Here is a 26,459-nt window from a genome sequence, read left to right on the forward strand (position 1 = left end):
GCCCATTCCCTGCGTTGCCCCCACACTGTCTTCATTGGGCCTGGTTCGCCTCTGGCCTTGAGTCACTTCCCCCGCCATGCCCCACCCCGCCCAGACCGCCTCCCCTCCTAGGCTCCCGCGGCTAGGCCTGGCTGGCCCCGCGCCCTCACGCGCCCTCACCCGCCGAACACGCGGGCACATCTTCCCCGCCCCCTCCCCAGAACTGCGGGGGTGCCCGTGCTTTTGCACACCCTGGGGAAAGTCCCCGGGTCACGCGGTTGTATGTGGGGAGCCTGTGACGCTCAGGCTTAGCCCCACGCTTCCGCTAAGAGAGTCAGAACTAAGGACTGTGACTGCATCCAGAGCGCGGGCCGACCGCTGTCTGGCCACTTGGTCGGGCGGACGCGCACGTACGCACGCAAGCACGCACACTCGGCCCCATCGCCGCTGGTTCCCCAGATACTAGGCGCATGGTCACGTGGGCCCATCGCGCGGCGAGCGACGCGGGAAGCCGCGCGAGAGCGAGGTTCCGGGTGCGTGAGCCGGCGCTTCCGCGTGCCGTGCGCGGCGCGGGAGCCCGCCCCTCCCGCACAGAGGAGCCAGCCCGCCGCCGCGGCGGCGTCTGGGTAAGCGTCGCGGCCCAGCCCCTGTGGGCTGCTCGGTGTTCAGTCCCTACCGCCGCTAGCCACCCGGGGTTGTGGCTGCAGCTGCACCAGCCGCGAGACAGATGCAAGTAGCTGGGGAGAGGGGTGTTTTGGTCTGTTTGAGATGTTAGTCAGGGTGCTGGAGGAAAATGGCAACCTTGAATGAGCGCTGGGTAGATGACCAGAGCTGCCCCTGGATGCCGGCCGCCGGGGCCTGACGCAGGCGGGTGTGGCTCGCGGGCGCCGCAAAGGCATTGAGCCCTCCCTGCTGCGGGCTTGGGTGCGACCCCGCGCCAGAAGCCCGGATGCTCCTGACGCCTCCCCCCGGCGGCTGGGCACACTTCTCTTACTAGCGGGAGGGTCTGCAGGTGCAGCCTGTGAGGACGCAGCGGCCAGTGCCCCCTCCGCATCGTAGTTTGTGAGCACCGAGTTTCAAGGGCAGGAAACTAGCTCCCAAATCCCAGTAATTCCTCTTTTTTTCAAATGTTTACGTCATTTTAAGCAAATTCAGTTTTTCTTTTTGAAGTTGGTCCCATCTTATCAGCGCCTCCCTAGCACATATTTGGAGAAATCAAGTGCTTATCAGTTGGGCAACGCATAGCGTTGTACCTAGAACCTGGCAGTAGCTAATGAGTTTTATAAATTAACGTTTGCATTCCCTCACAAGGATTAAATTTGGTATTCTTTCTCTTGAAATTCAGGTCCTTTTTGCAGAAGTGTTGATTCTCTCAGAATTCTGTCATGTATGTGAAGGATATTTTATAATATCAAACTTTTGAGCTGAGAGGGGCCTTACATAAAATTCAGTTCGGGACTGGGGATGTTGCTCAGAGGTAGAGCTCTTGCTTGGCATGCTTGAGGCCCTGGGTTCCATCCCCAGTGCAACAAAATAAAAAACAGGTACAGCCGAGAAGGACACCAAGCCTGAAGGGCATGGTGTTGCTTGATGTGCTTGATCTAGGGCCTCCACCTCTCAACTAGACTTCAGAGCTGCAGACTTCTTGGCCATTGCATCCTCCCCAGAACTGCTGTGCCAGTTTAACTCGCTCTGTTGAAAATGTGCCTACCAGAGGTGATTACACGGCTTGCGGGATTTCTCAGGTTTGTTGAGAAATCAGTCTTGGTCAGTGTGTGATGGTTCTGCAGTAGTGGGGATGACACTGTTTCTACGTGGAATAGGCAGCAGATGATGTGCTTTGGGACCAAAAGCTCCTTCTCTGACCCCAGTACCTCCCACCAAAAATAAAAAAAAAAAAATTTTTTTTAAATGCTTCAGCCGCATTCTCTGCAAGAACTACAAACTTTGTGGCATGGGTTGGTTCCTTAGGTTAGGGCTTCAAAATCTAGGAGTCTGGATAAACTGTGAACTCATTATGGAACAGAATACTGATGACATGAAATAGGTTAGTTCTGATGGATGAAATCAAGAGGCAACAAAATATTAGGCAAGAAAGTTGGAAGGGGCCCCACCTTACCTGCTGTATCCTAGTTCTATCCTGAATGTCTTTCTTGAGTATAGCCGAGATGGATCCTGCTCAAGTTAGTTTTAGCCCTATTTTATGTTTTATTTAGAGACAGAGTCTCACTGAGTTGCTTAGCGCCTCGCTTTTGCTGAGGCTGGCTTTGAACTCGTGATCCTCCTGCCTCAGCCTAACAAGATGTTGGGATTACAGGTGTGCACTACGGCACCAGTGGGTCAGGTCCCATAGCAGCTGCTTTCATAGATGAATTCTGAATTCTTCCCATAAAGAAGAAAATACTGTCTCCATGTTACAAATGTGTTACAAGTCTGAGGAAATGGGCTCAGATTTACCTGACTCTGGTGATAAAGTCATTTACAGAGGAATGTCAGCCCGGATCCCTTATCTTCCAAGTCTAGTCTTTACTATTTTGCATTATATCTTGCTCCCAATTCAAGCCAGGAAGGGGATGAGAGAATTGACTGTGGCTGATTTATTGGCGCCTGTGGTTGCCCAGAGAGGCCAAGCAGGACTTTCAGCTGCCCTCTATGCCTCAGAAAGTGGAGCTATGTGCTTCCACCCTATCTCCTGAGGGGAATGCGCAGGAGCCAGGCTGTCTAGCTGGGGAGGAGGGGCCCAAGTGCCTTGGCTGTAAAATAATCCTGGCCAGGGCTGTGCTGGGAAATATTGCATAATGCCCTCCCTACCACTGAACCAAAGTGACTTATTTGCTGTGGTCTGTAGGTGGTACTTGACCATGTTGTCCATTTTAGTAATATCAGACCAGAAAAGAGTGGGGGTCTTAAGTGATTGAAGATTTAAAAAAGCAGTGCAGGTGCTCTTATCTAAATTATAAGGTACTTCTATACCATTTTCTGTGCTCCCTTTCTGTTTTATTCTACAGAGCATGTGAATGTCAGTCCTTTGAGAGGAGAGATCTAACAAATACTGTTTCAGTTTATAGTGACCAGCATAGGCTATGAAGTCAGACCTGCCTTTTTTTTCTTTTTTTAACTTTTATTTATTTTTTACTTGGTGCTGAGGATTGAACCCAGTGTGTCACACATGCTAGGCAAGTGCTATACCTCTGAATTACAACCCCAGCCCAAGTCCTGCCTTTTTTGATCTCCATGTTATACTATTCCATAGTTATATATCCTAAGTTTAAATTTTTCCTCATCTCTAAAATGGAAATAAAATAATAAACAGTAGTCACAGGATTAAGAGAGAATATGGAGCACTAGCATAAGGCCTTGCATATAGTAGTATAGTAATAGTAGCTATAGGAAATAACCAGGATAGTATTATTCTTCCTAGAAAAGGAAAGATGTTGCTCCTTAAACCTGCTTAGGGAGAGTAGAGGAAGAAAAAAAGTGTTAGAAGCAAGCAGTTTCAGGATTATTAATTGATTTTATTTACATTCTGCTTTCTCTTTACTATTAGGAATTTCATTTTTTTCTTTTTTCTTGGTCTTATTTGAAGGAAAAAGTGTTTATAGGTTAGAAGTCAGTTATTCTTGAAATTTTTCTAATTCAGCTTTTCCCTAGTTACAAATCAATTATACATGGATGTTTTATTACTTCTGGAAAACTAGGCAATTTTAGCAAACAGTTTCATGGTTATGTGGGTTATGTGTTCATGGAACTGTAATTCCTGGCTAAGGAAGTTTTGATTCACTTACATTCAGAAGTTATAATCATTCTTGTCTGTATTATATTCTAGGTCTATACTAACACTGTCCTTTTCCGACTTTCTCCTGTTCTTTGAGGAACTTTTTTTTCTGTCAGAAACTGTTTTTATGTTTTTATTTTTATTTATTTTTTTAATGGGCTAAGAAGAATCCTTTTCACGGGGTTCTGATTTTTTTTTAAAGGTCCATTAGCAATTTGTACTCCCTGCTGTTAGCATTGTTGTTGGCCTAATGTTGTGGTTTTATCAGGCATCCCACAATGTTGGTTAGATGGGGGTTAGAGGTGGAGAGGGCTGGCTATGTCTGCCAACTGGCAGGAGGCCCCAAACGGACATTTCCCTGTTCTGTTAAAGGTTTCTAGAGCATAACTGCTCTTTCTCTATCATCAACCATGTCTATTTCTCCTCTTTAACATTCGCTATGGATTTTCATAAGCCAATATCAAGAATTTACAGCAAAATTTACTTCAGACATTTTCAAATTTGAAATGTCTATATCATTTGTAGATATTATGAAAGTAAATGTAATGGAATATGAGACATTTCTAGTGTGTCCCCCCCTTGGTACTAGAAGTGCTTTACTGAACTACATCCCCAACACTTTGTTTTTTTTTTGTTTTGGGACAGGTTCTTGCTAAATTGCTGAGGCTGGCCTGAAACTTGAATCCTCCTGCCTCAGCCTCCCAAGTCACTGGGATTATAGGAGTGCACCATGCCTGACTCTCCAAATACTTTTTAAAAAGAAATCAGAAAATAATGTATTCTTCCCCCTTCCCTTCCCTAACCACCCTACTAGTTTTGGAGCTCTTTTATTTCTTATTTTGGCCGATTTTTTTTAAAGTTGCAACTAGAACGGTTCATTTAATGTAATCAGTATCATTTCCATACTTTAACACAAGATTGTTTCTTATAAGTAACTATTATAAAATTGTCCATCTTACTTAATCCAGAGTTACTATAATCTAAAAAGTAAGATTTTGGTAGTCTCTTAAATGTCAATGCAATTTTAGAGTATGAAGTACTTTCTTGGTTCTATGTTCTCTAAGGCAATGGTTGTTAACTGTGGTGTCATATGAGACTCCTGGGAGTCTCTTTTAAAAAAAGGACCTGTGCCTCACCCCCAGGAATTGTTTGGGTAGTCTGGCCTGGGTCTCTGGCATCAGTGCGACTCTATATAGAATATGTTATAGTTAGTGATAAGAACTATTGTTTCAGGATAAAATAATTTCTCATTTCCATACCTTTTTTTTTTTTTTTTCTTCTATTTTTCAGTGCTGGGAATTGAACACGGCCTTGTGCATGTTAAGCAAGCTCTCTACCACTGAGCCACACCCCCAGCCCTATTCTTTGATTTTCTGGGTAGTCAAATGTCACACCTCTATGATCATCTTAAAAGTTCTATTAAAAAGTTAAAATCATTGTAGAAAGTCTTTTATCATGTAGCACTTGGAATATTTTGTTTTTACATTTATATTTATAGCCATGAATAAGGAGCTCAAAAAAGCTATCACATTTCTCTTCCAACTTTCCTGTCTTCTTATCTCAATGATAATAATAAAGTCTCAGTGATAGAGACCTACAGAAGTAAAACTGTTTTCTTTCAGAAACAGATGTCTTAATCCTTTATTCCTTTTTCTATTAAGGATTGTACAGCCTGGGAGAATTAGGAGTTGTATGGTCTGGGATCTTATTCTGGCTACTATAGAGATGAGAGTGCCATAATTTTTCTAAATTAAAAAAAATTTTAATATCAGGCTAACTTTTTAAAAAATATATTTTGTTGTAGATGGACACAATACCTTTATTTTATTTATTTATTTTTATGTGGTGCTATGGATTGAACCCAGTGCCTCACACATGCCAAGCAAGCACTCTACCGCAGAGCCACAACTTCAGCCCTCAAGCTGACTTTTAATTAAACTAACACGTAGTGTTAAACTTGCTTATCTTAGTTTGAACTAATCCTGAGTTAACTAGTTTAGAAAATAAATAGGTTTTTGTAGTTTCTTAAATAATCATGTTAATTCTCCTGCTACTTTTAATTACTTTGATAACAAAGCTTTTATTTATTTATTTGCAGTATTGGAGATTGAACCAAGGGGCACTTTACTACTGAGCTACATCCCCTTCCCTTTTTACTTTTTATCTTGAGACAGGGTCTTGCTAAGTTGCCAAGGCTGGCTCCAACTTGCATTTCCCTGCCTTAACAATTTCCTGGGATTACAGGCATGGGCCACTTTGCATAGCATATAAAACTTTAAAATGAGGTACTCGTATTGTTTCTAGTATTTATAAATATAATAAACATATAAAGTATTTTTCTGCATCTTCTCTCGCACCTTAAAACTTCAACCAAAAATTCTTAAATGTAACTTCTAAGATCTTTCTGTATACTTGGGAAACTGGTTATTTTTTATATTAGAGAGAGAAATGGATTACAGAGAAATGATGAACAAAGTCTATTTAACAAGCCTAACTAGGATCTAGGCATGATGTGCATGTCTACAATTCCAGCTGTTTGGGAGGCTCAGGCAGGAGGGTTGAAAATTGAAGGTCATCCTGGGAGTTTTGTGAGACCCCGTCTCCAAAAAAAAAAAAAAAAAACCAAAAAAAAAACTTTAAAAAAGGACTGGGGTAGAGTGCTTGCCCAGTATGCACTCTCCAGGGCCAAAAGGAAAAAAAAAAAAAAAAAACCAACTAGGACTAGAGTATAGCTCAATGGTAGAGTACATAGCAGGGTGTATTAGGAAATATTCTAATAACTTTGCAGTAGATTGGCACTGTTGGCTAGATATAAAATCTGTCTCTGTTGTCTTAAAACATTAAATATCTTTTATGCAAGCCAACTTGGATGAACCTGTTATGTGTGTAAGGTATGTGTATGTATTATATATGTGTATGTATGTATATGTGTGTGTGTGTATGTATTTGTGTGTATGCATGTGCATGCATGTGCTCTGGAGATTGAACCCAGGGCCTCACATATGCTAAGCATACAGTCTAACACTGAGCTATATATATATGTACTATATATATGTATATGTGTATACACATACACATGTATCTTTTTAACAGTTCTGAATTTATTTCATTTTATAAACTTGGAAAATTTACTGCTCATTTGAGTCAACATAATTGAAAAATCTGCTATCAGTATAAAGGTTTAAAGTTCTGAATGGGAGGTATGGAGAAAATACACTGGATTTAAAAAGTCAGAACTTGAATAATAGTTTTCTGACTTTGTGTACCTTTCCTGCCTTTTCTGATCTTAAAGTTCCTCAGTTACAAAATTTAGCTAATGATACCTGTTCTACCTCATAGGATTTAAAAAAAAAAGTATAGGCTATCAGTTCTCAAAGTGTGGTCCAAAGACCTTTGGTGGTACTGAAACCCTTTCATTGGATCTATAATGATCTTCCTTTTGCAATATCAAATTTTCAGTATACTTGAACCAAAACAACACACAGCAACCCACTGAATGCAAAAGCTAATAAGAGGAACCCAGTATTGGGGGTTGGTACTTGGAATTGAACCTAGAGTCCATTTACAACTCATCCACCCCAGCCCTTTTTATTTTTAATTTTGTGACAGGGTCTCACTAAGTTACTTAGGGCCTCACAGAGTTGCTAAGACTGACTTTGAACTTGTGATTCTCCTGCCTCAGCCTCCCAAGTCAGTGGAATTACAGGCATGTGCCATTATACCCGGCTTCTGCTTAACACACACAAGGCCGTGTTCAGTTCCAAGAACTGAATTTTTTAAAGCTAGGTGTTAAAGAGGGTTGCAAAATTTAAACCAGTGCCACTTTTCTCACTTGTTTTTGAAAATAATTGTTTTTTAGGGGGGGATGTATTATACTAACATGTAATGGGTTCTTACTGCCATTTAATCCAATTAAAATATTTAAAGATTTTGTGCTTTTAATTTCTAACATGGTAAATATGGATTAGTTTTTTTTTTTTTTTTTTTTTTTTTTTTTTTTAAAGAGTGTAAATGCATTTAGAGACCAGAATTTTTGGAGCAGCTGATAAAGATAATGGCTAATTTGTTCCCGTTGGGACAGTTCTGCAGATTAAAAACCCCGGGAAAAAATGTTTTAAATTACAAGGTGACATTTAATAGTTACAAAAACTGAAGTAAGATTTGCAGCTGAAAGAGGGTAATAGCAGTGGATAAGTTTCCACATAATGACTTTTAGCCTGAGGGAATGCCCCAGTTGGTGACACAAGGGGATGGCTAAAACTGGAGTAACAAACCTATAGTCTTGCTTAAAGAAGAGACCAGAGTTCAAAATGATGGTGCATCTGAAAAGTGAGGGAGAAATCCTAGAAAGGATATTGGGGTGGTGGAACCCCAGATGCTTTATATAAACTTGCTGTGTATATGCTTTGCTGATTCAGAGTTGAATCTCTTGCCAATCCCTGATATGCACAGGTATAGAGCACCTTCCAAACAGCACACACAAGGATAAAAAAATCTCATTAGGTATTTCAACTACTGCCCAACAATGGGGAGGCTAGACTTGGAGTTTAAGTTTAGCCAAGTTGATTGTCTGCAAAAATAACACTCTTTGAGGAATATGACGGAATCTAAGAGTCTGTTGTATTGATCACATTTTTTTTTTAGCATATAATCTAAAATAATGAGACATGGGGCAGGGTGAAACAGGGACCCCTCTCCCTAATCAATGGAGATTGACCTGCAAAGTGACCCAAAAGGTAGATTTAACAGAAAAGATTTAAAACAGATATTATAACCACAGTTAAGAATATGAAGCTAAGTAAGGTTATAAAAAAATAGGAAATCTCAGCAGAGAAATAAGAAACTTCCAAAAAAGAAACAAAGTGAAAAGTTTAGACTTGAAAATACAGTATCTGAAATCTTAAAATCTCACTAAGTGGGCTGGGGTTTTGGCTCTGTGTAGAGTACTTGCCTAGCTTGTGTGAGGCACTGGGTTTGATCCTCAGCACCACATAAAAAAATAAAGTTTAAAAAAAGTTTAAAGACAACAATGACTTTAAAAATAAAATCTCACTGAGTGGGTTTAACTGATTAGAAATGACGGAGGAGTCAGTGAATTTGAAAATAAATTAATAGTATCTAATCTGAAGCAGAAAGAGAAATAGATTGGTATATATGAAAATTCCCTATAAATTTCAGTGTTCTATGTGAGTGTCAAGGTTTATTATTCCATGTTTCTTTCAAGACCTAAGTGCCTTCTTCCCTTTACATATGGACTGACTTCATAGTTCATAAATTAATGCCTTATAAGAGAGTAATCATTCTCACCTGTGTCATTTCTCCACTGTCAAATAGAGATCCCTCTTTTCTCCACAGCTAACTGCTATACTTCCTTTTGATGACCACCCTTCCTTTTATCTGTAGTTCTCTCAATGTCCTGTCTTTTCTGTACCTGCTCTCTGTAGCCTCTGCCTTTTTTCTGACATCCCCTTGCAGTCACAATTTGCTCTTGCTGCTTTCCTGAATTTGTCAGATGTCACCAAAAATCTCATGGTCACCACACTTACGGGTGTTTCTAATAGGCCTCACATATGTATTTTCTGTATTTTACATCATTGCCATGTCCTTTCTCTAAAGGTTCTTTATTGCCTTTTCTCAATGACGATGTTTTCTTATTTCTCTTTTTCTGTTTTATTATGTGTTTGTATTTTCTGAGAATTTATTTTGGCTTTAAAATCTTTTTTTCTCTTATTTCACGATGGACACTTGGTGACTTCAGCCTTGTCATTTCAGAGGCCTCCTTCCTTCTCTTTTCCTGCTGTCTCTAGAGCTTAGTTCAGCTTACTGTCTCCGCTAATAACCAAACATTTCTACTTGCGTGTTCTGGAGTATACACTTTGAATTCACTGTATACAAAATGAAATCACTCTTACCAAGCCAGGTTCTGTGCATCAGCTCTGGTGGTGTAATACTGCGCCTTTATATCATCACCTGGAACACAGCAATTACTCTGTAATTGTGTCCTAAAGAAATGAGTGAATTCTTCTAGTTACCCAGGGTGGAATTCTGAGACCCACCTTTGATACGATTTTTGCGGCTGACAACATCCAATCTGCTGCTCAGTCAGTCGGTTCTGGGTCTCTATCTCTTGTATTCCTTCATTCATTCCCACTGCCAGTACTTGTCTATTGTGATCGCCTCAGTACTTGTCTATTGTGATCGCCTCCATAGCCATTCTCTCCATACCTTTCCCCTATTGTTCTATTTTATACATTGCTTCTAGAGCATTCTTGGTTCATAGCCTAGTGATAATAATGATAACTAGTCCTTATTGAATGCTTACACAGGCTCCACTATATCTGGATTATATACATCATCTTATTAAATTAATATAACACCTGTGAAGTAGATCCTGTCATTATCTGTATTTTATTAGTGAAACTGAGACCCAGAGTGCTAAGTATCTTGTTAAAAAATCACAGAGCTAGTAAGTAGCAGAGCTGGAGTTTTAAGCTTTGGGTTTCTGGAATCCAAACTTTCACTACTGTGCTATTCTTCCTGTAGAATAAGTAATTGATCATGCTATTCTCACTCAAACATCTTACAGAGCTCATTGCATACACAACTGGAGTAATTTTTAGACTTCTATTTAGTCCCCTCTTTAGGCATAGTCAGTCAGTCTGTGAGCTGACCCCATCTCTCTTATTTCCTTTTGTTTGTTCTATGCCATAATGAATTCTTGTGTTACCTCATTATTTGTACACCTCTCAGTATTTTTTTTTTTTTTTCTTTTCTTTTTTGGTACCAGGGATTAAACCCATGGTTGCTTTACCTCTGAGCTATGTCCCCAGCCCTTTTTATTTATTTTGATTCAGAGTCTCCCTAAGTTGCTTAGGGCCTCCCTGTGTTGCTGAGCCTGATCTTGAACTTGTGATCCTCCTGCCTCAGCCTCCCGAGTCACTGGGATTACAGGCATGTGCCACTGTGTCCAGCCTTCCCAATAATTTTTATCATTATCATCATTGTGCCTGTTCTTATAAGCCCAGTTCTCATGCCTTGTTTTTCATTGGGTTGCCTGTACTTATTCCCCCCTATAGCATGTTTTCTGAACTGTTCTCATGACAGTAAACACTTTTACTTCATGTTTATTATTTTGTTTTATCTTCCTATTTCCCTGTAGTCTTGAATTTATTTTTTGGTCTCTAAGTCTTGTACAGTATATACTTTCAAGTATATTTTTCTTTATTAGGTTTTTCTTCAAGAGTATTTGTTGAGTAAATTAAGAGTAATGAGTAAATGTTACTCAGACCATTAACCACAAGGTATTTGTATGTGCAGCTTTTTAGTGTACTATTCCTCATATCCATATGGCTCAGTAGTTCATTATATTAATGCAGTATATATATATAGGAAGAACTGATGAAAATGTTTATGTCTGAGACTTTTCTTTTTAAAGCAAATTGTAAGACTGGCTTAATTTGACACATTTCAGTGATTCTAAGAAATGGTTTTCACATACTATAATTTCAAATAGAGATTTTTATTTGTGTATTTTTTTAAAATCTCCCTGATGGTGTTTTGAAATTGGGAAAATGTGGTAAATACAAGTAGTGATTTTTTGGTTAAATAACTTCTTGGAACAATACCTACAATTTAAATTTGTGTGCGTGTGTGTGTGTGTACTTTTTCTTTTCTTTTTTTTGTATCAGGGATTGAACTCAGGGCACTTGACCACTGAGCCACATGCCCTGCCCTATTTTTGTATTTTATTTAGAGACAGGGTCTCACTGAGTTGCTTAGTGCCTCGCTTTTGCTGAGGCTGACTTTGAACTTGAGATCCTCTTTTCAGCCTTGCGAGCTGCTGAGATTGCAGGCATGCCCCACCACACCCAGCTCCTAGTCTTCTTTTGAGACAGGGTTTTGCTAAGTTGCTTAGGGCCTCACTAAATTGTTTAGGCTGACCTCAAACTTGGAATCCTCCTGCTTCAGCCACTTGAGTTGCTGGGATTATAGGCATGAGCCTCGGCATCTGACATTGATCCCTGCCTTTTCTTACCTTCAGTCATATGTGCTTATGTGTCTGAGTTCAGTTGAGAAGAGATCAGGAGTTAGTTTCTTTCTCATGGGGCTCCTGGTTCCCCTTGTAAATCAGGGGCTGTGGCTTGACATCTCCATTAAGGGCTCCTGAACTTAGTGTGACTTATCAGTCCCCCCAAACATTTTAGGATAGTTGGGAGGCCAGTGTCCCCTCAGCGCCAGAGGATCTATAAAGAGCAGTGACAGCCCTGCCCCAGACAGGAATCCCTCTTACAGTATTCACATTTATAGCTAACATTTGAATAGCAGTTTCCATTACAACATGATTTTCATATAAGTTAGCTCATTTAACTCTGAGGCAGGGATAGGTATCTCATTTCCATTTTTCCAGTGAGGAAGCTGAGCATTAGAAACATTATAGTTGCATAGATAGAAAAGAACATATCTTCCTTTTGCTCATTCATACCTACCAACCTTCTTACAAGGTGAGCAAGGGCCATATTTTACTGTTCATCAGAGTTTGTATCAGTCATCATAATGGAGGGATTTAATATTAGCTAGGGGTGAAATGAACAGGATTGAAAATCTACAGTTTGATTTAAATTTAGGTCTCCTTACTGCTCTGTAGGTTTGTGTCAACTTCAGTTTTTATAATATGTATATATACACACACAAATATGTATATATATTTATGTTCTTTTTCTCAGAGCCACAATGGACACGGCTAGCCATAGCCTTGTCCTTCTGCAACAGCTGAACATGCAGCGAGAATTTGGTTTTCTGTGTGATTGCACAGTTGCTATTGGAGATGTTTACTTCAAAGCCCACAGAGCGGTGCTTGCTGCTTTTTCTAACTATTTCAAGATGATATTCATTCACCAAACGAGGTAAGGATGTGTTTTTGTGTATTAGAAGAATTTTTAGTTTTGTAAGATTGTTTATTTTTCACGTTACAATATTGAAAAGAAATATGTCTTATACTATCAATTTGTGTACTACCATTATAGTGAAAGCCCTTTTTTTGGTACTGGATCATCATGTACTATCTATCATTATATCAGTGTACTATGTTTATACTCAATTATACATTTGTATCCAAATGTTCATTCATTCAAATATATTAAGCAATTTTATAATTGTTTTGTGTATCAATAGTTAATATGTAATGGATCTGTGGTGGAAGCTCAGAATGAAAATAATTATAACTAAAATGTATTGAAGGTTTATTCCATATCGAAGCGCTAAGTCCTGTAATGTAAATTCTACAGTTACCCCTAAATTAGAGAAAAGAAACAAACTGAGTTGGTAAGACTGAGTTGCCCAGCCAGGATTATAAATAAGTTAGACTCAAGTGCAGATCTATCTGAAGTTTAAGGTCTGTGCTCTTAATAACTCAGTTGTTGATTTCTCTTTCATAATACTTTTATAGCAAGGTTTTGGTATCATAATTCTACCTACAATAGATTCCATATTACAATTCAAAGGTCTTTTCTTTAAAATATTTTTTCAAAGAGTTCATTTGTGTTTTTTGAATTTTAAGTACCAGATGAATTTAGATATTCAGATTCTTGTGGGGTAGGGTGGGTACTTTACTACCCAGAGGTACTTTACCACTGAGCCACATCCCCAGTGGGTTTTTTTGTTTCGTTTTGTTTTGTTTGAGACAGGGTCTCACTAAATTGCTTAGGGCCTTGATAAATATTGAGACTGGCCTCAAACTTGCAATCCCCTTGCCTCAGTCTCCCAAATCACTGGGATCCTGGTTTAGATATTCAGATTTAAAGCTCTGAGAGTAATTTTAGTCAATTCTGGATCGAAAGTGATACAACAATCTATGTTTTTCTTTAAAGGACCTCACATAAATACTTAGCAGTTCAACCTCAATTATATGTTTATATCTAAATGTTCATTCATTCAAATATATATTAATTACTTACTGATGTCTTGGCACATATCTGTAATCCAAGTGACTCAGGAGACTGAGGTAGGATTTGAGGCCAGCCTCAGCAACTTAGTGAGACCCTGACTCTGAATAAAATAAAAAACTCTGGGTGTGTAGCTTAGTGATAGGGCACTACTGTTTTTTTTTTTTGTTTTTTTTTTTTTTGTTTTTTTTTTTTGGGTGCTGGGGATCAAACCCAGGGCCTTGTGCTTACAAGGCAAGCACTCTATCGACTGAGCTATCTCCCCAGCCCCCTGTATTTAATCCCTAATATCGAAAGCAAAAACAAGAAGCCTGCACATTATATATATTAGGTACCTGTGCGTTAGACACTGCACTAGACCCCAGGAACAGTGAAGTTATATACCCTACCCTCAAGAAATTCAGTCTTGAAAAAAATTATGATGTGATAGATAATGCAATAAAGCAAATAATTACAATGTAATTTACTTCTCTGTACCTTTCTGTGTCTTCCCTGCGAAGTGTTAGAATAGTATGCTCGCCCCTTTAGATATTTGAGGAGATTAAATGGATAAATATATATTAAAATGCTTAAAACAAGAGCTTTTCTGTTATTAATAATACAATGTCTGTCATAAAAGGGTATACAAGATAAAATAGGATTTCAGCCAGCCCTATTGTGAGGAGATTGGAATAGACTTTGTAGAGGCCCTGAATCTTGAAAGATCAGGAGCTATTCGGGTAGGAGTATAAGAAGGTATGTAGCAGGTAGAGGGGAAAAAAGAGCATGAACATTCAGACAACAGAATAGATCAGAATGATTGGAATGCATGGCACAATGGGAGATGGAGTTGGAGTGTAGCTCAAGTAATGGGCAGCTTTTCCTACGATTCTAAGGAGTTTCTTTGACCTAAGTATCAGGGTAGATTACTTCACTGCTTTAGAAATGGCACTTCATCTTCAGTCTCCTGAGAGCCATGAATTGGTTTAGCCCTTAAAGTACATATTGTGTGCCAGGCTCAGTGCTAAACTGAACCTAGGAATTAGGAAGGTGCAGACCTGCTCTGTATTGAGTGACTGAAAGTCCCTCAGTTAATAGAGTTCTTAACTGATATTAAAAAACTTGCCACAGGCCATGTCATTGGGTAGCTAGGTCAGAACAAAGAATGAAGCCCAAAAGAGGAAGAGGGAATCCTGAGATATCAGGACTAAAGAAATGTATTGCAAGCATACTGACACCCAGTGCATTCTGATGCATTGACATGAACTTCTGCTTCTGGGAAGGTAAGTCCATGATTGATTTCCATTTTTCCTTCATATCCAACAGTTCCCTTAGGTTGTGTCTACTCTAATTTTGCAGGTGTTTCCTGATGTCTTTTTACTGTTATTCATCTATTAACTGAATACTAGATTCACATGTAAAAATCAGGTTTACGATTACCTTAATTAAAGGTTTTTCAGAATTATACCTATATTCATTTGTGATTTAAAGAATAGAGTATTAGTGTATTTTGGAAGCCAAAATAAGGTTATCATAATTTATATTTTAAATATTACCAATTTCAATAGAGTTTTTAAATTTTAAAATATTTTTCTTGTGGGCAGAGATAATACATATCACTTTTATGTGTATGTGTACCACCATTAATTAAATAATTCAGTGGTAATAATTATATTCACAGTATTATACAACCATCACCCTAAACAGCTTGCTGTAACTTCTAATTTCTGTGTTTGAATTTGCCAGAATATTATAGATATTTCATGTAAGTGGCATCATATACTAGTTGTCTTTTTGTGTTTGGTTTATATTACTTAATGGTTTTAGGGTTCATGCTTATTATAGCCTGTATCAGAACTTTATTCCTTTATATGGTTGAATGATATTCTTTTGTAAGTATAAAGCTGCATTTAGTTTATCCATTCATATTTTGATGAACACTTCAGGTGTTTATACCTTTTGGCTACTATGAATAATGCTGCAGTGAACACTGATATATAGATATCTGAGTCCCTATGTTCAATTCTTTTGGTTATATTCTCAACAGACTGTTAATTCCTTAAGAATGGGATATCTATCTTAGTCATTGTTTTTCTACCTCCTGGCATCTAGTATAGTGCTTATCACTTGGAGTCACTTGATTAATGTCCAACTGCTCAGAGTGTCTGTCTGTTTCCTAACTTTAGCCAGTAGATGAATTATATGAAGGCTTGTTGCTAGGCCATAAAACTGGTGTTAAATGAAAGTTAAGCTTTTGTTGCCAGGTTTAGCAAGGCAGATTGCTAAATTTATACTTCTTAAGAAGAAATTGCTTTAGACTAAGACTGCTGTTAACTGAAAGGCCAAGTAGGTTGTTTCATTTTGCATGGGTCTGTTTTTTTTTTTTTTTTTTTTAACAGTGAATGCATAAAAATACAACCAACTGACATCCAACCTGACATATTCAGCTATTTGTTGCATATTATGTACACGGGGAAAGGGCCAAAACAGATTGTGGATCATAGTCGTTTGGAGGAAGGGATTCGATTTCTTCACGCTGACTACCTTTCTCACATTGCAACTGAAATGAATCAAGTGTTCTCACCAGAGACTGTGCAGTCCTCAAATTTATATGGCATTCAGATCTCAACAACCCAAAAAACAACTGTCAAACAAGGGCTGGAGGTCAAGGAAACTCCTTCCAATAGCAGTGGAAACAGAGCTGCTGTCCAGGGTGACCACCCCCAGTTGCAACTCTCTCTTGCTATTGGGCTGGATGATGGCACTGCAGACCAGCAGAGGGTCCATCCTGCTGCCCAGGACTTGGAGGAGCACCAGAAACCCCCAGTGTCCATCAAGCAGGAGAGATGTGATCCAGAATCTGTGATCTCCCAGAGCCACCCATCACCCTCATCAGAGGTGACAGGTCTCTCTTTTACAGAAAACAGCATCAAAATACATTTATGCCATTACTGTGGGGAACGTTTTGATTCCCGTAGTAACTTAAGACAACATCTCCATACCCATGTGTCTGGATCCCTTCCATTTGGTGTCCCTGCTTCCATTCTGGAAAGTAATGATCTTGGAGAAGTACATCCACTTAATGAAAATAGTGAGGCTCTTGAATGCCACAGGCTCAGCTCCTTCATTGTCAAGGAGAATGAGCAGCAGCCTGAGCATTCAAACCGTGGTACCACAGAGCCTTTGCAGATTAGTCAAGTATCTTTGATCTCCAAAGATACAGAGCCAGTAGAATTAAACTGTAATTTTTCTTTTTCAAGGAAAAGAAAAATCAGTTGTACCATCTGTGGTCATAAATTTCTTCGAAAGAGTCAATTGCTGGAACACATGTATACACACAAAGGTAAATCTTACAGATATAACCGATGCCAAAGGTTTGGTAATGCATTGGCCCAGAGATTTCAGTCATACTGTGACAACTGGTCTGATGTACCTGTGAAAAGTTCTCGATTATCACAAGAACACTTGGACTTGCCTTGTGCCTTGGAATCAGAGCTCACACAAGAAAATGTTGATACTATCCTTGTTGAATAGTAGCTTCTCCTTCAGAATTTTTATACCAATCCTGAAAAAAAAAATTATGTGGTGTTTTGTATTTATGAATTATTTTCCTTCTCAAGTGCTTGACTTTTTTTGTTAATAACTTGTCCAGTTTTTAAGATTGTATACATTAGGTCTTATAAGACATATTAGTGTATTCCTGTTAAGATGTAACCTTCAGTTAGTCCTATGAACTTCTCATAAATTAAATCACAGTTTAGAAATCAGAAATCAGTGTGGAAATATGCAAACTTAAGTGGATATTTATAGAATCTAAATTTTTCCAGGTTTCAGAATCAGTAAAATAATATAGAATATGAAATAAATGAAATCTGTTTTGAAGAATATTCTAGGGGCTGGATATACAGCTCAGTGGTAGAATGCTTGCCGAGCATGTGCAAGGCCCTAGATTCAATCCCCAACACTGCCAAAAATCATAATATTCTAAACTTTTGTTCATGGCTTATGTTTCACATGAATTAAGTCCCTATGAGGATTATTTTAAAATATTTTCTGCCATGTAGGAAATTAGTAGTTATTTTAATACATAATTATATATATATTTCTTTTTAGAATCTTTTTTCCCCACATTTTTTCTTGGTGCACTAGAGTTGTACATAATGATGGGATTTGTTGTTATGTATTCATACATATACCCAATATAACAATATAGTTTGGCCAGTATCACTCCCCAGCACTCCCCAACACCATCTCTCACCTCTTGGTTCCTTTTCTCCCTTTGACTTTCATGAGATCTGCCCCCACCTTTCTTTTCCTTTTTCCTCTCTAGCTTACCCATATAAGAGAAAACAGGTCCCTTGACCTGAGTTTGACTTTTACTTAACATAATGGTATCTAGTTCCATCCATTGTCCTGCAAATAACATAATTTCATTTTTCTTTATGACTGAAATGTATTATATTGTATACAGAATTAGTTTTAAGACATAGTTATAGGAATCATGAATAGTTGTGTTGTTATTGGGGTTTTTATGTTTTTGTTTTGGTACCAAAGATTGAACTTAGGGGCCCTTAACCACTAAGCCACATCCCCAGCCCTTTTTTTTTTTTTTTTTTGAGATGAGGCCTTGCTAAGTTGCAGAAGTTGGCCTCAAACTTGTGATCCTCCTGTCTTAGCCTCCTGAGCTGCTGGGATTACAGGCATGTGCCACCATACCTGGCCTGTTTTTTTTTTTGGTATGTGTGTGTTGGGGGAGTACTGGGGATGTAACCCAGGTTACTGTGTCACTGAACTACTCCCCATCTTTTTTTATTTTAAGACAGGGTCTCCCTAAGGTCTGAGGCTGGCCTTGAACTTGTGATCCTGCTTCAGCTTCATAAGTAGCTGGGATTACTACAGATGTGTGTCACTATACCCAGCAAAATTGTACTAGCTCTGCAACATCTTTACATTACTTTTATCATGTAAAGATAAAAATTTACTAAACTTGAGTATATCTCTTTTAAGAAAAATATTTCATTTAAAAGAGAAGACTCAGATTAAAAAAAATTTTGAAGAGAAATACATAAGCATGTAGAAACATAGATTAAGATATGTCTGTATTAATATCCTAGGGTTGTTACCTTAATCTCGAGCATTAAGAACAATTTGAGATATTTCTAAGCATATGTTTATATGAGTTTAAAGACAAAAATGATAAAGTGCAAATCATCTTTCTACACTCTTCTGTCAGGATTTTCTAGGCTGCCTGGGTTAATGTTAGTTTTTCTAAAAATCCCTTGCCATTTTTTAGAGGCATAGTTTTCACTTGTTCTGTTCCTAAAACAAGCAAAGTAGGTAAATTCTGTATTCTAGAACCACATTGAAAGTCTGTGATGGTAGCTTTTCCTCTGTGAATAACTTAATTTCCTTTTATGATGGTAATATAAAGCTAAAATCCGAGGAAAAATTAAAGTTTGGAATAAGTGATAGATACTGCTGCTCTCTATACCTGGGAAATGAGTACCAGTAGTCAAGAATAACAGAAGAAAGAGACTCCAAACAGTCTTATATTTTTTGTGTATTGCCCTGTTAAATTCTAAGCCTCACAGACATTTGAAGAACATTTTTATGTTCTACTCTTATTTTTTTTTTTCCTTTTGACATGGGACTTTGCTCTGGTTTCCCAGGCTGGCCTTGACTTCCTGGGCTCAAGTGGTCCTCCCACTTTAACCTCCTGAGTAGCTAGCCAGGACTGCATGTACATGCCACTGTGCTTCAGCCTCACGGACATTTGAATATATCTAATAAAATTGGTTTGTAAGACTTAGAATTTAACCACATTCAAAAAACTCTGAGCTCTTTCCTGACTGAACACTTATGAGGACATTTGGTGATGTACTCAATAATCTTGTTATTCAGTCAGGAGGGAGCTCAGAGTAATCCATCTAATTAGAACAGGTTTTCTCTGGGTCAACAGTTTAGGTAAAATTATAAAGTGTTAAGTTTTTATTGAGGGCTGAGTGAGGAAAACTAATAGGCAATGTCTGAGGCAGTTTAGTTTCTACCTTAGGTGAGAAAAACCTCTTGGGGTCAGGAATGATCTGTACTGAGAGCAGTCTCTCATTATTAATATAATAAATTGTATTGGGATTTGTTAAAAACAAATGTGGGGCTGGGGAATATAGCTCAGTTGGTAGAGTGCTTGCCTTGCATGTGCAAGGCTCTGAGTTCAGTTCCCAGTCCCAAAAAAAAAAAAAAAAAAAAAAAGAAAAGAAAAAGAAAAAAAAAGTGTTGCTCTTTGGGTTTAGAACTTCATCTAATCTTAAAACGTTTTCTACTAATTCACATAAGCAATTACTCAAACTTACATTTCCTTTCAAGATTTCAACTCACAAGAAGAACACAAATGTTAACATTGATTTTATCTATTTCAGGCTGTTAGTTATATATTCTGTGATCTTCTTAAGGTAAAATTTTATTCTCATTAAGATAATTTTTCTAATTTTTTTCCCTCTATATTCTTTCCTACTTCTTCAGTCATTGATTTTTGACACAAAAAAATTTTATACATTAAAAGGGTGGGAGAAGAGGTATATGTGTATGGTAGGGTAAGGTAGTTTCTGTTCAGAGCAGAGTCTGGAGAAATATGTTTGCTTAAGGCTGATTGGCTATGCTAGACAATACTTATTAAAGATAATACTAATTTACAAATAAATCTATATGAGTATTAAGATGATAGTGATCAGCTGGATTTCTGTTCTTACTCTCTTAGTTTCTTTTTAATATTAAAAACTCAAAGCATCTGGGTGTTGTGGTGCACACTTGTAACCCCAGTTACTCAGAAGGCTGGTAATATTCTCTCTGTTTTAGAGTGTGGAAATGTTGTTGACTTCATTTTTTTTTAACATACTTAGACATTTAAAAAATATTTTTAGTTGTAGATGGACACAGTACCTTTTATTTATTTATTTTTGTGTTGTGCTGGGGATTGAACCCAGTGCTTCACACATGCCAGGCAGGTGCTGTACCACTGAGCCACAACCCTAGCCCTGACTTAATTTTATTGGAAAAAATTCCAAAAAGCTGAATTCTAGAAGAGCCAGTGATTTTTTTTTCCTTTTTCATTCATCAGGCATTTTAAAAAATAACAGTCATTAGCCTAACATTGGGCCCTGAAGGTTTTTTTTTAAGACATGATTCCTTGCTAAAATTTTAAAAGTTCTTGTAGGTAAAACCTTTTGTTATGACTATATCATCTACAAAATTGGAGCTATGATTCTAGAAAGTATCCTAATAATGTAGGTTTGCTTAATGATTACCAGTCTTAAAACCAGAAATGCCATGTGTATTTTCATCAGTGTATCAGGCAAATATTAACTAGACATTTTCCCCATGGGTCAATTTTCCTTGTTTTCAAATCCTATATATAGTTGTTTTCTTGAAAAAAATATAAAGACAGTTTCAGTATTTGTCCTTATTAGCATATTATCAGAACTTATTGTCTAATAAGTACAGTCTATCTTATGAGAAAACCAAAAATCTTGATCTATAATTTTTGAGATTGTTCCTTCTTACTCTGACTTTCTGATTTCCTACCTGTAAAGTAAGTACAAGCAATACCTACCTCACAGGGGTGTTGTGAGGATTTGTATTAAAATTGTTAACTTCTATCAGTATTACTGAGAAAAACCAACCATATAAAGAAAACTGTATTTATTCTATGGCTAAACCTATTAACCAGTATCTAAGTTGTAAATTCTAGAACATGTTAGAAGCAGTCATGTACTATTTAATATTCAATATTAATTAATATTAATTAATTCAATATTAATTCAATATTAATTAATATTCAATATTCATATTAATTGACAAAACTATTTTTATTTTTTACAAATAACAAAATTGCTTGAATTCTACTGTAATTATCACAGTTTTTCTTTAGCCTTCAGCAGGAAAGATAGGCTTGCCAATTTCAGCTTTATTGGAAGTTCCTCCAAATTGTTTTTTCTCATAAGAAATGGAACAAAGACAATGAAGAAATAAACTTTTCATTTCTTTGATGAAGATGATTTTAATAAATGGATAGGAAATGGAGCAAGGATATTACATGGTACTTAATTTTTTTAAAAAATAGTATTGGAATAATTTTCACTGAAAACTGAAGGAACTACATATTGTAGATAAAGACAATCTGGAGAGTGTATAACTTCATTAAAATTTATACAGGCAAATTTTTGATGTAATTGATTCTTGATGATAAGTATCCATTTTTTTGTAGTAATTGAGGTAAAAATAGGCCATGTAAGAGTTTTCATAATGTAATTTGGGTCTTTGAATGTTTTAAACTGAATGTAAGTCTGTGGCATCATATTATAATTTTTAAATTCTTATGAGTGAAATCTGTAAATATTCTCTGCTATACTTTTTTTTTTTTTCTTCTTTTGAAAGCTGGTAAGGTTATACCATCCCATGCCTGGATTTCTTAAATCCCAAACTGGTTTTAATCTTCAAGACCTGAAAAATCCTCTGTGCTTCAACATGTATCTGTACGGCACTTGATTACTTTGTAGATATTAGTCCAGTGCAGTTGACATTAAGTGTCATCAACTCCTGTATTTGTGCCAAAAAAACTTATTTAGTCAAAATCAAAATATTTTTTAAAAACTTTAAAAGAAACTAGAACTGTAAAAGCTTGTATAATAATAAAGATCTACTGAAGAAATCTTAAAATTATAGAGTGTATAGCAAATGCAGGAGACCAGTAATGCTTCATATGGTTAAACTCTTTCACCTAATGTATTATGAATTTGCCTCAGAAACATTCTTTTAGAAAGTTTCGTATTCTCCATTTGGAATAGAAACAATAAATTTTGTGTACTTTATCAAGACAAATAAATTAATGTGATGTACAAACAAAACCTTTTATTAGCTCAGCTTATTGATTGTGTTCTTATTTTACAGCAGTGTCTGCCAAATGTTGTCTTCCTTGTGTTGAGGTAAGTAGTCTTTGTGCTAGGTAACATTTTGAAATTGTGATGCAAAAAAGTATCTGAACCCAGTTTATCTGTGGTAAAAGAAAAGGGGTATCCTAATCAAGTAAGTGCCTTCCAACTACCATCTCTGGAAAGAAAAGTAATGAATGTCTAGACATTTCCCAAAAGTTTGTTTCTAACTTCCTTATTTACAGTCCACTATATCTCCTGCCCCCAGTAAAATAATCTGCAACAGTGGTTCTTAGCCAGTGTATATGTCAGGAACCAATAGGAGATAGATAGATAGATAGATAGATAGATAGATAGATAGATAGATAGATAGATAGATAGATAGATAGATAGATGTTATAAGAAATTGGCTCATGCAGTTATGGACTCTGAGAAGTCCCAACATCTGTATTTGGCAAACTGAGAACCAAGGGAGCCAATCATGTAGTTCTAGTGTGATCCAAAGGTCTAGAAGTCAGGAGAGCTAATAGCAGATCTTCCAGTTCAAAACTTGGCAGGCTTAAGACCCAACACAAGCCAGTATTTCAATATTCATTCAAAGATAGGGGGCTGGGGAGATAGCTCAGTTGGTAGAGTGCTTGCCTTGCAAGCACAAGGCCCTGGGTTCAATCCCCAGCACCACAAAAAAAAAAAAAAAAAAAAAAAAAAAAAATATCAAAGATAGGAGATCAGTATCCTAGCTCATGTAGTAAGGCAGAAAGAAGTTCACCTTGATTGAGGGTAATCTGTTTTACCCAACTCAAATGTTGTTATTATTACTTAAAAAATGCTTAGACACACCCAGAATACTGTTTGACTAAATATATGGATACCTCATGATCCAGTGAAGTTGAGACATTAACCAGCACACAGAGTTGTCCCCCTCTCCATGGTAACATCAGGCAGTATGGAGTTATATTTGGTCATCTACCCAATGGGAGATAAGGGAAGGTTGCTACTGACATCTAGTTGGTGTTGATCAAGGATGCTGCTAAAAATCTTACAGTGCAGAAGACAGCCTCTTACCATGAAGAACTGTGTCAGTAGAGCTGAGGTTGACCATTCTTGGTCTGAAAGTTTAATGTAAGTTTTGTGGTGATTGTTAGGGATTAAAGGATGCAAAAAAACTTATTTTAAGATTTCTATCGCAATCTTTTTTGAAGTTAATATTTTAACAGTATGTGATGTGCTTGTTGTGAAGTGAATTCTATTTGTATTACCCTTTCTATCAGATTATAAAAAACTTAAAATGTGATTATTTAAAATCAGGACAGTTTTAAATCTATTAATACAATATTTGAATGAAATAATTTTGTCTCTAAATTCTCTTGGTGATATTAAAATGTGATTGTAGGTTATAATTTTGTAAATTTTCAATTGGCCAAAAGGTGGCACCAGTGTACTTTTTAAAAATGCACTGTTTGGTATTACTCTTAACTAATGGTCAGCTACTTCTGGATTTGGCTTTATCTTTGGAATTTTCCTAAAATTTCAAGTTATCAGGTACTAAGATATTGTATATCTTAACATCCCTCTTTGATTAGGATGCCTCCACTTGACATGTCAATATATCATTAACCAAATGGAGTTTTAGTCCAGTCATATTGGCTCTTCTAATCAGGTGTCAGACTCAGTTAATGTTTTGCCTGGTGAAGAGATTTGAGAAAATGGAAACATTTGAGAAAATAATTCCTTACTTCTTGCCTCTTTTCTTCACATCCACAACCTGTGAGGTAGACCATTTAATTTCTTTCACAACTGTGGTTCAGCAGCTCACTATGGTGCTATTTTTTATTCTCCTTTCACTTCCTTCCATCTAGTTCCAGTCTGAGTAAGCTGAGAATTCCTTTTTCTTTAAGAGTCCTCTTACCCCCAGCAATTCTCGCCTTCCAAAAATTAGTGAATAGTCTGCCTTTTTAATTTTTTCCCATTTCTACTATAAGATTATTATTAGTCTTCTCCAAGAACTTTTATACCTAACCACCAATTGCTTTTCTCAAGTTTATTTAACAGCTCATGAGCCAACTTGGAAAATGAATTCATTTTCCCTCAGATAAATTCTCTTCCAGTGTTTACATAATGTTAAACTTTTTCCATTGAAACAACTTGGTAATATCCTTTAAAAATAACAGGGAAAAAAGTATCCCTTAAGTTATTAGAACACTATGATGTCCTTTCCAGTCAGAAGTCTAAAGGAGTGGTAGTGCACTGGAAGGGATTCCTTGTACACTGCCCTGGCCCCACCTCTTCTGGGAACCCAGGAGAGGCTTATGGAAGGAGATGGCCAGAGAAGGTGGCCATCACCAGCTGTAGTTTCAGTAAATTCCACGTCAGATTTGTGTGAACCTAGTGGGTCTTTGAGGAATGAGACGTTATGAATTTAGCTCTATCTCATTTTTCTAAAGACATATGACATATGATATTTTGTCCCAACCCTGTGTAGGTTAAAAATAAAAAGAATGGGAGATGAGAAGGGACTGAGATTTGTAGCAACTGCCTTGTAGGGAAGAAAATCTAAATAAACTGTGGTGATTCTTCAGCAAATAGAGATTCACCTGGGCTGGGGCTGTAGTTCAGTGGCAGAGTGCGTGCCTAGCATGTGTGAGGCACTGGGTTCAATCCTTAGCACCACATGAAAATAAATAATTATTCAAAAAAGAAAAGATTCACCTGTTAACTTTTCTTAGTGGGTCAATTCCCATTTCCTAACACTGCCTCTTTTCCACATATGTGCAGTCTAGTACTGTCAGCTAAATGGTTCCTGTCCTCTTCTTCCTACCAGTGTTTTCAAATGTGGGAGAAATGCATATAAAAGGGAAGACTTTTTTATTTTAAACATCTCTTTGTAGATCTCTCAAACTCTGATGGCTACACTCAGCCAACATAATGGCCATGCAGATTATGCATAAATACATAGATTGTATAGAGGTTATAATAAGATTTAAGTTTAAAGACTTGTCAAAACTTGTAGAATTATACACTACAAATAGGTGAATTTTTTTACTGTTTGTAAATTATGCCTTAATGAAAAAAAGGTGCATATCACTCAGATAAATACAGAAAGTCTGAGAGTTGAACAAATCTTAATGATTGCTATTATTTACTGTCATTCATCTTTCAGGAGAAACACATCAGATATTGAGGGCTTAGAGGGAACTCAGAAAATTAAGAGATAATTCTATGCAGTTCATTCTGAAATCAGGGAAATTGCTGACAAGGTTATTTGTGGCTCATTTGAATAAAAGATTTAAAAATCCAGTTGACTTTTTTCACCTGAATTGTGTATTGACCAATTGTTTTGACAATTCTACTTTAGTCACTCTGTCAGGAGGATGGAAATACTTCAATTTTGGATGACACTTAGAGATATTCTGTCTAAATACCTGAGGCTGCAAATGACAGTTCCACATGGAACCTGTCCTGTAATTTATATGTGAGGTTATTTGATGATATGCATACCTGTAGCTACATTAGTTCTGGTGATTGATGACCAGTGTAGCCCAGAGTCCCTGTAGTGACCATATTGGCCAGACCTTCCTGTGTGACCTGAAGTTACAGATGTCAAAGTAGGGATTTGGGAATAAAAGTTTTAGGTACAGGGCTGGGAGTGTAGTTCAGGGAAGAGCATGTGCTTTGCATACTGAGGTCCTGGATTCAATCCCCAGCACTTTGGGTGCAAATAACTACATATGCTTCCCATCTCCTAGGAGGGCAGAAATGGAATACCCTGGTTATGGCCCCAAGTATAGCTATGAAAAGTGTATGGAAGCTTAATCCCTGCCCCATAAGTGCAGCGTCATAAAGATCAAGGCTGAAAGTCCT

The 26,459-nt window shown here is 37.4% G+C and overlaps 1 protein-coding gene across 5 annotated transcripts in view; it reads left to right on the forward strand.

Annotated features, from left to right (window-relative positions):
* Positions 1–428: 428 nt before the first annotated feature.
* The window catches only part of ZBTB25 (zinc finger and BTB domain containing 25), a 156,861-nt gene continuing 130,830 nt past the window's right edge, over positions 429–26,459 (forward strand). The window contains exons 1-4 of one of the 5 annotated variants that reach the window (XM_079126276.1): positions 429–605; positions 12,478–12,657; positions 16,074–17,017; positions 22,618–22,652. In XM_079126276.1, the coding sequence (XP_078982402.1) occupies positions 12,485–12,657; positions 16,074–17,017; positions 22,618–22,652 (1,152 nt within the window). In that variant the 5' untranslated portion in view covers positions 429–605; positions 12,478–12,484. Of the gene's footprint in view, positions 606–5,207; positions 6,646–12,477; positions 12,658–16,073; positions 17,018–22,617; positions 22,653–26,459 lie in introns of those variants that run through there. The other 4 variants (XM_079126277.1, XM_079126278.1, XM_079126279.1 and 1 more) reach the window with 4 other exon arrangements.

Source organism: Sciurus vulgaris (genome assembly GCF_902686455.1).
Source record: "Sciurus vulgaris genome assembly, chromosome: 2".
Classification (NCBI taxonomy): Eukaryota; Metazoa; Chordata; class Mammalia; order Rodentia; family Sciuridae; genus Sciurus; species Sciurus vulgaris.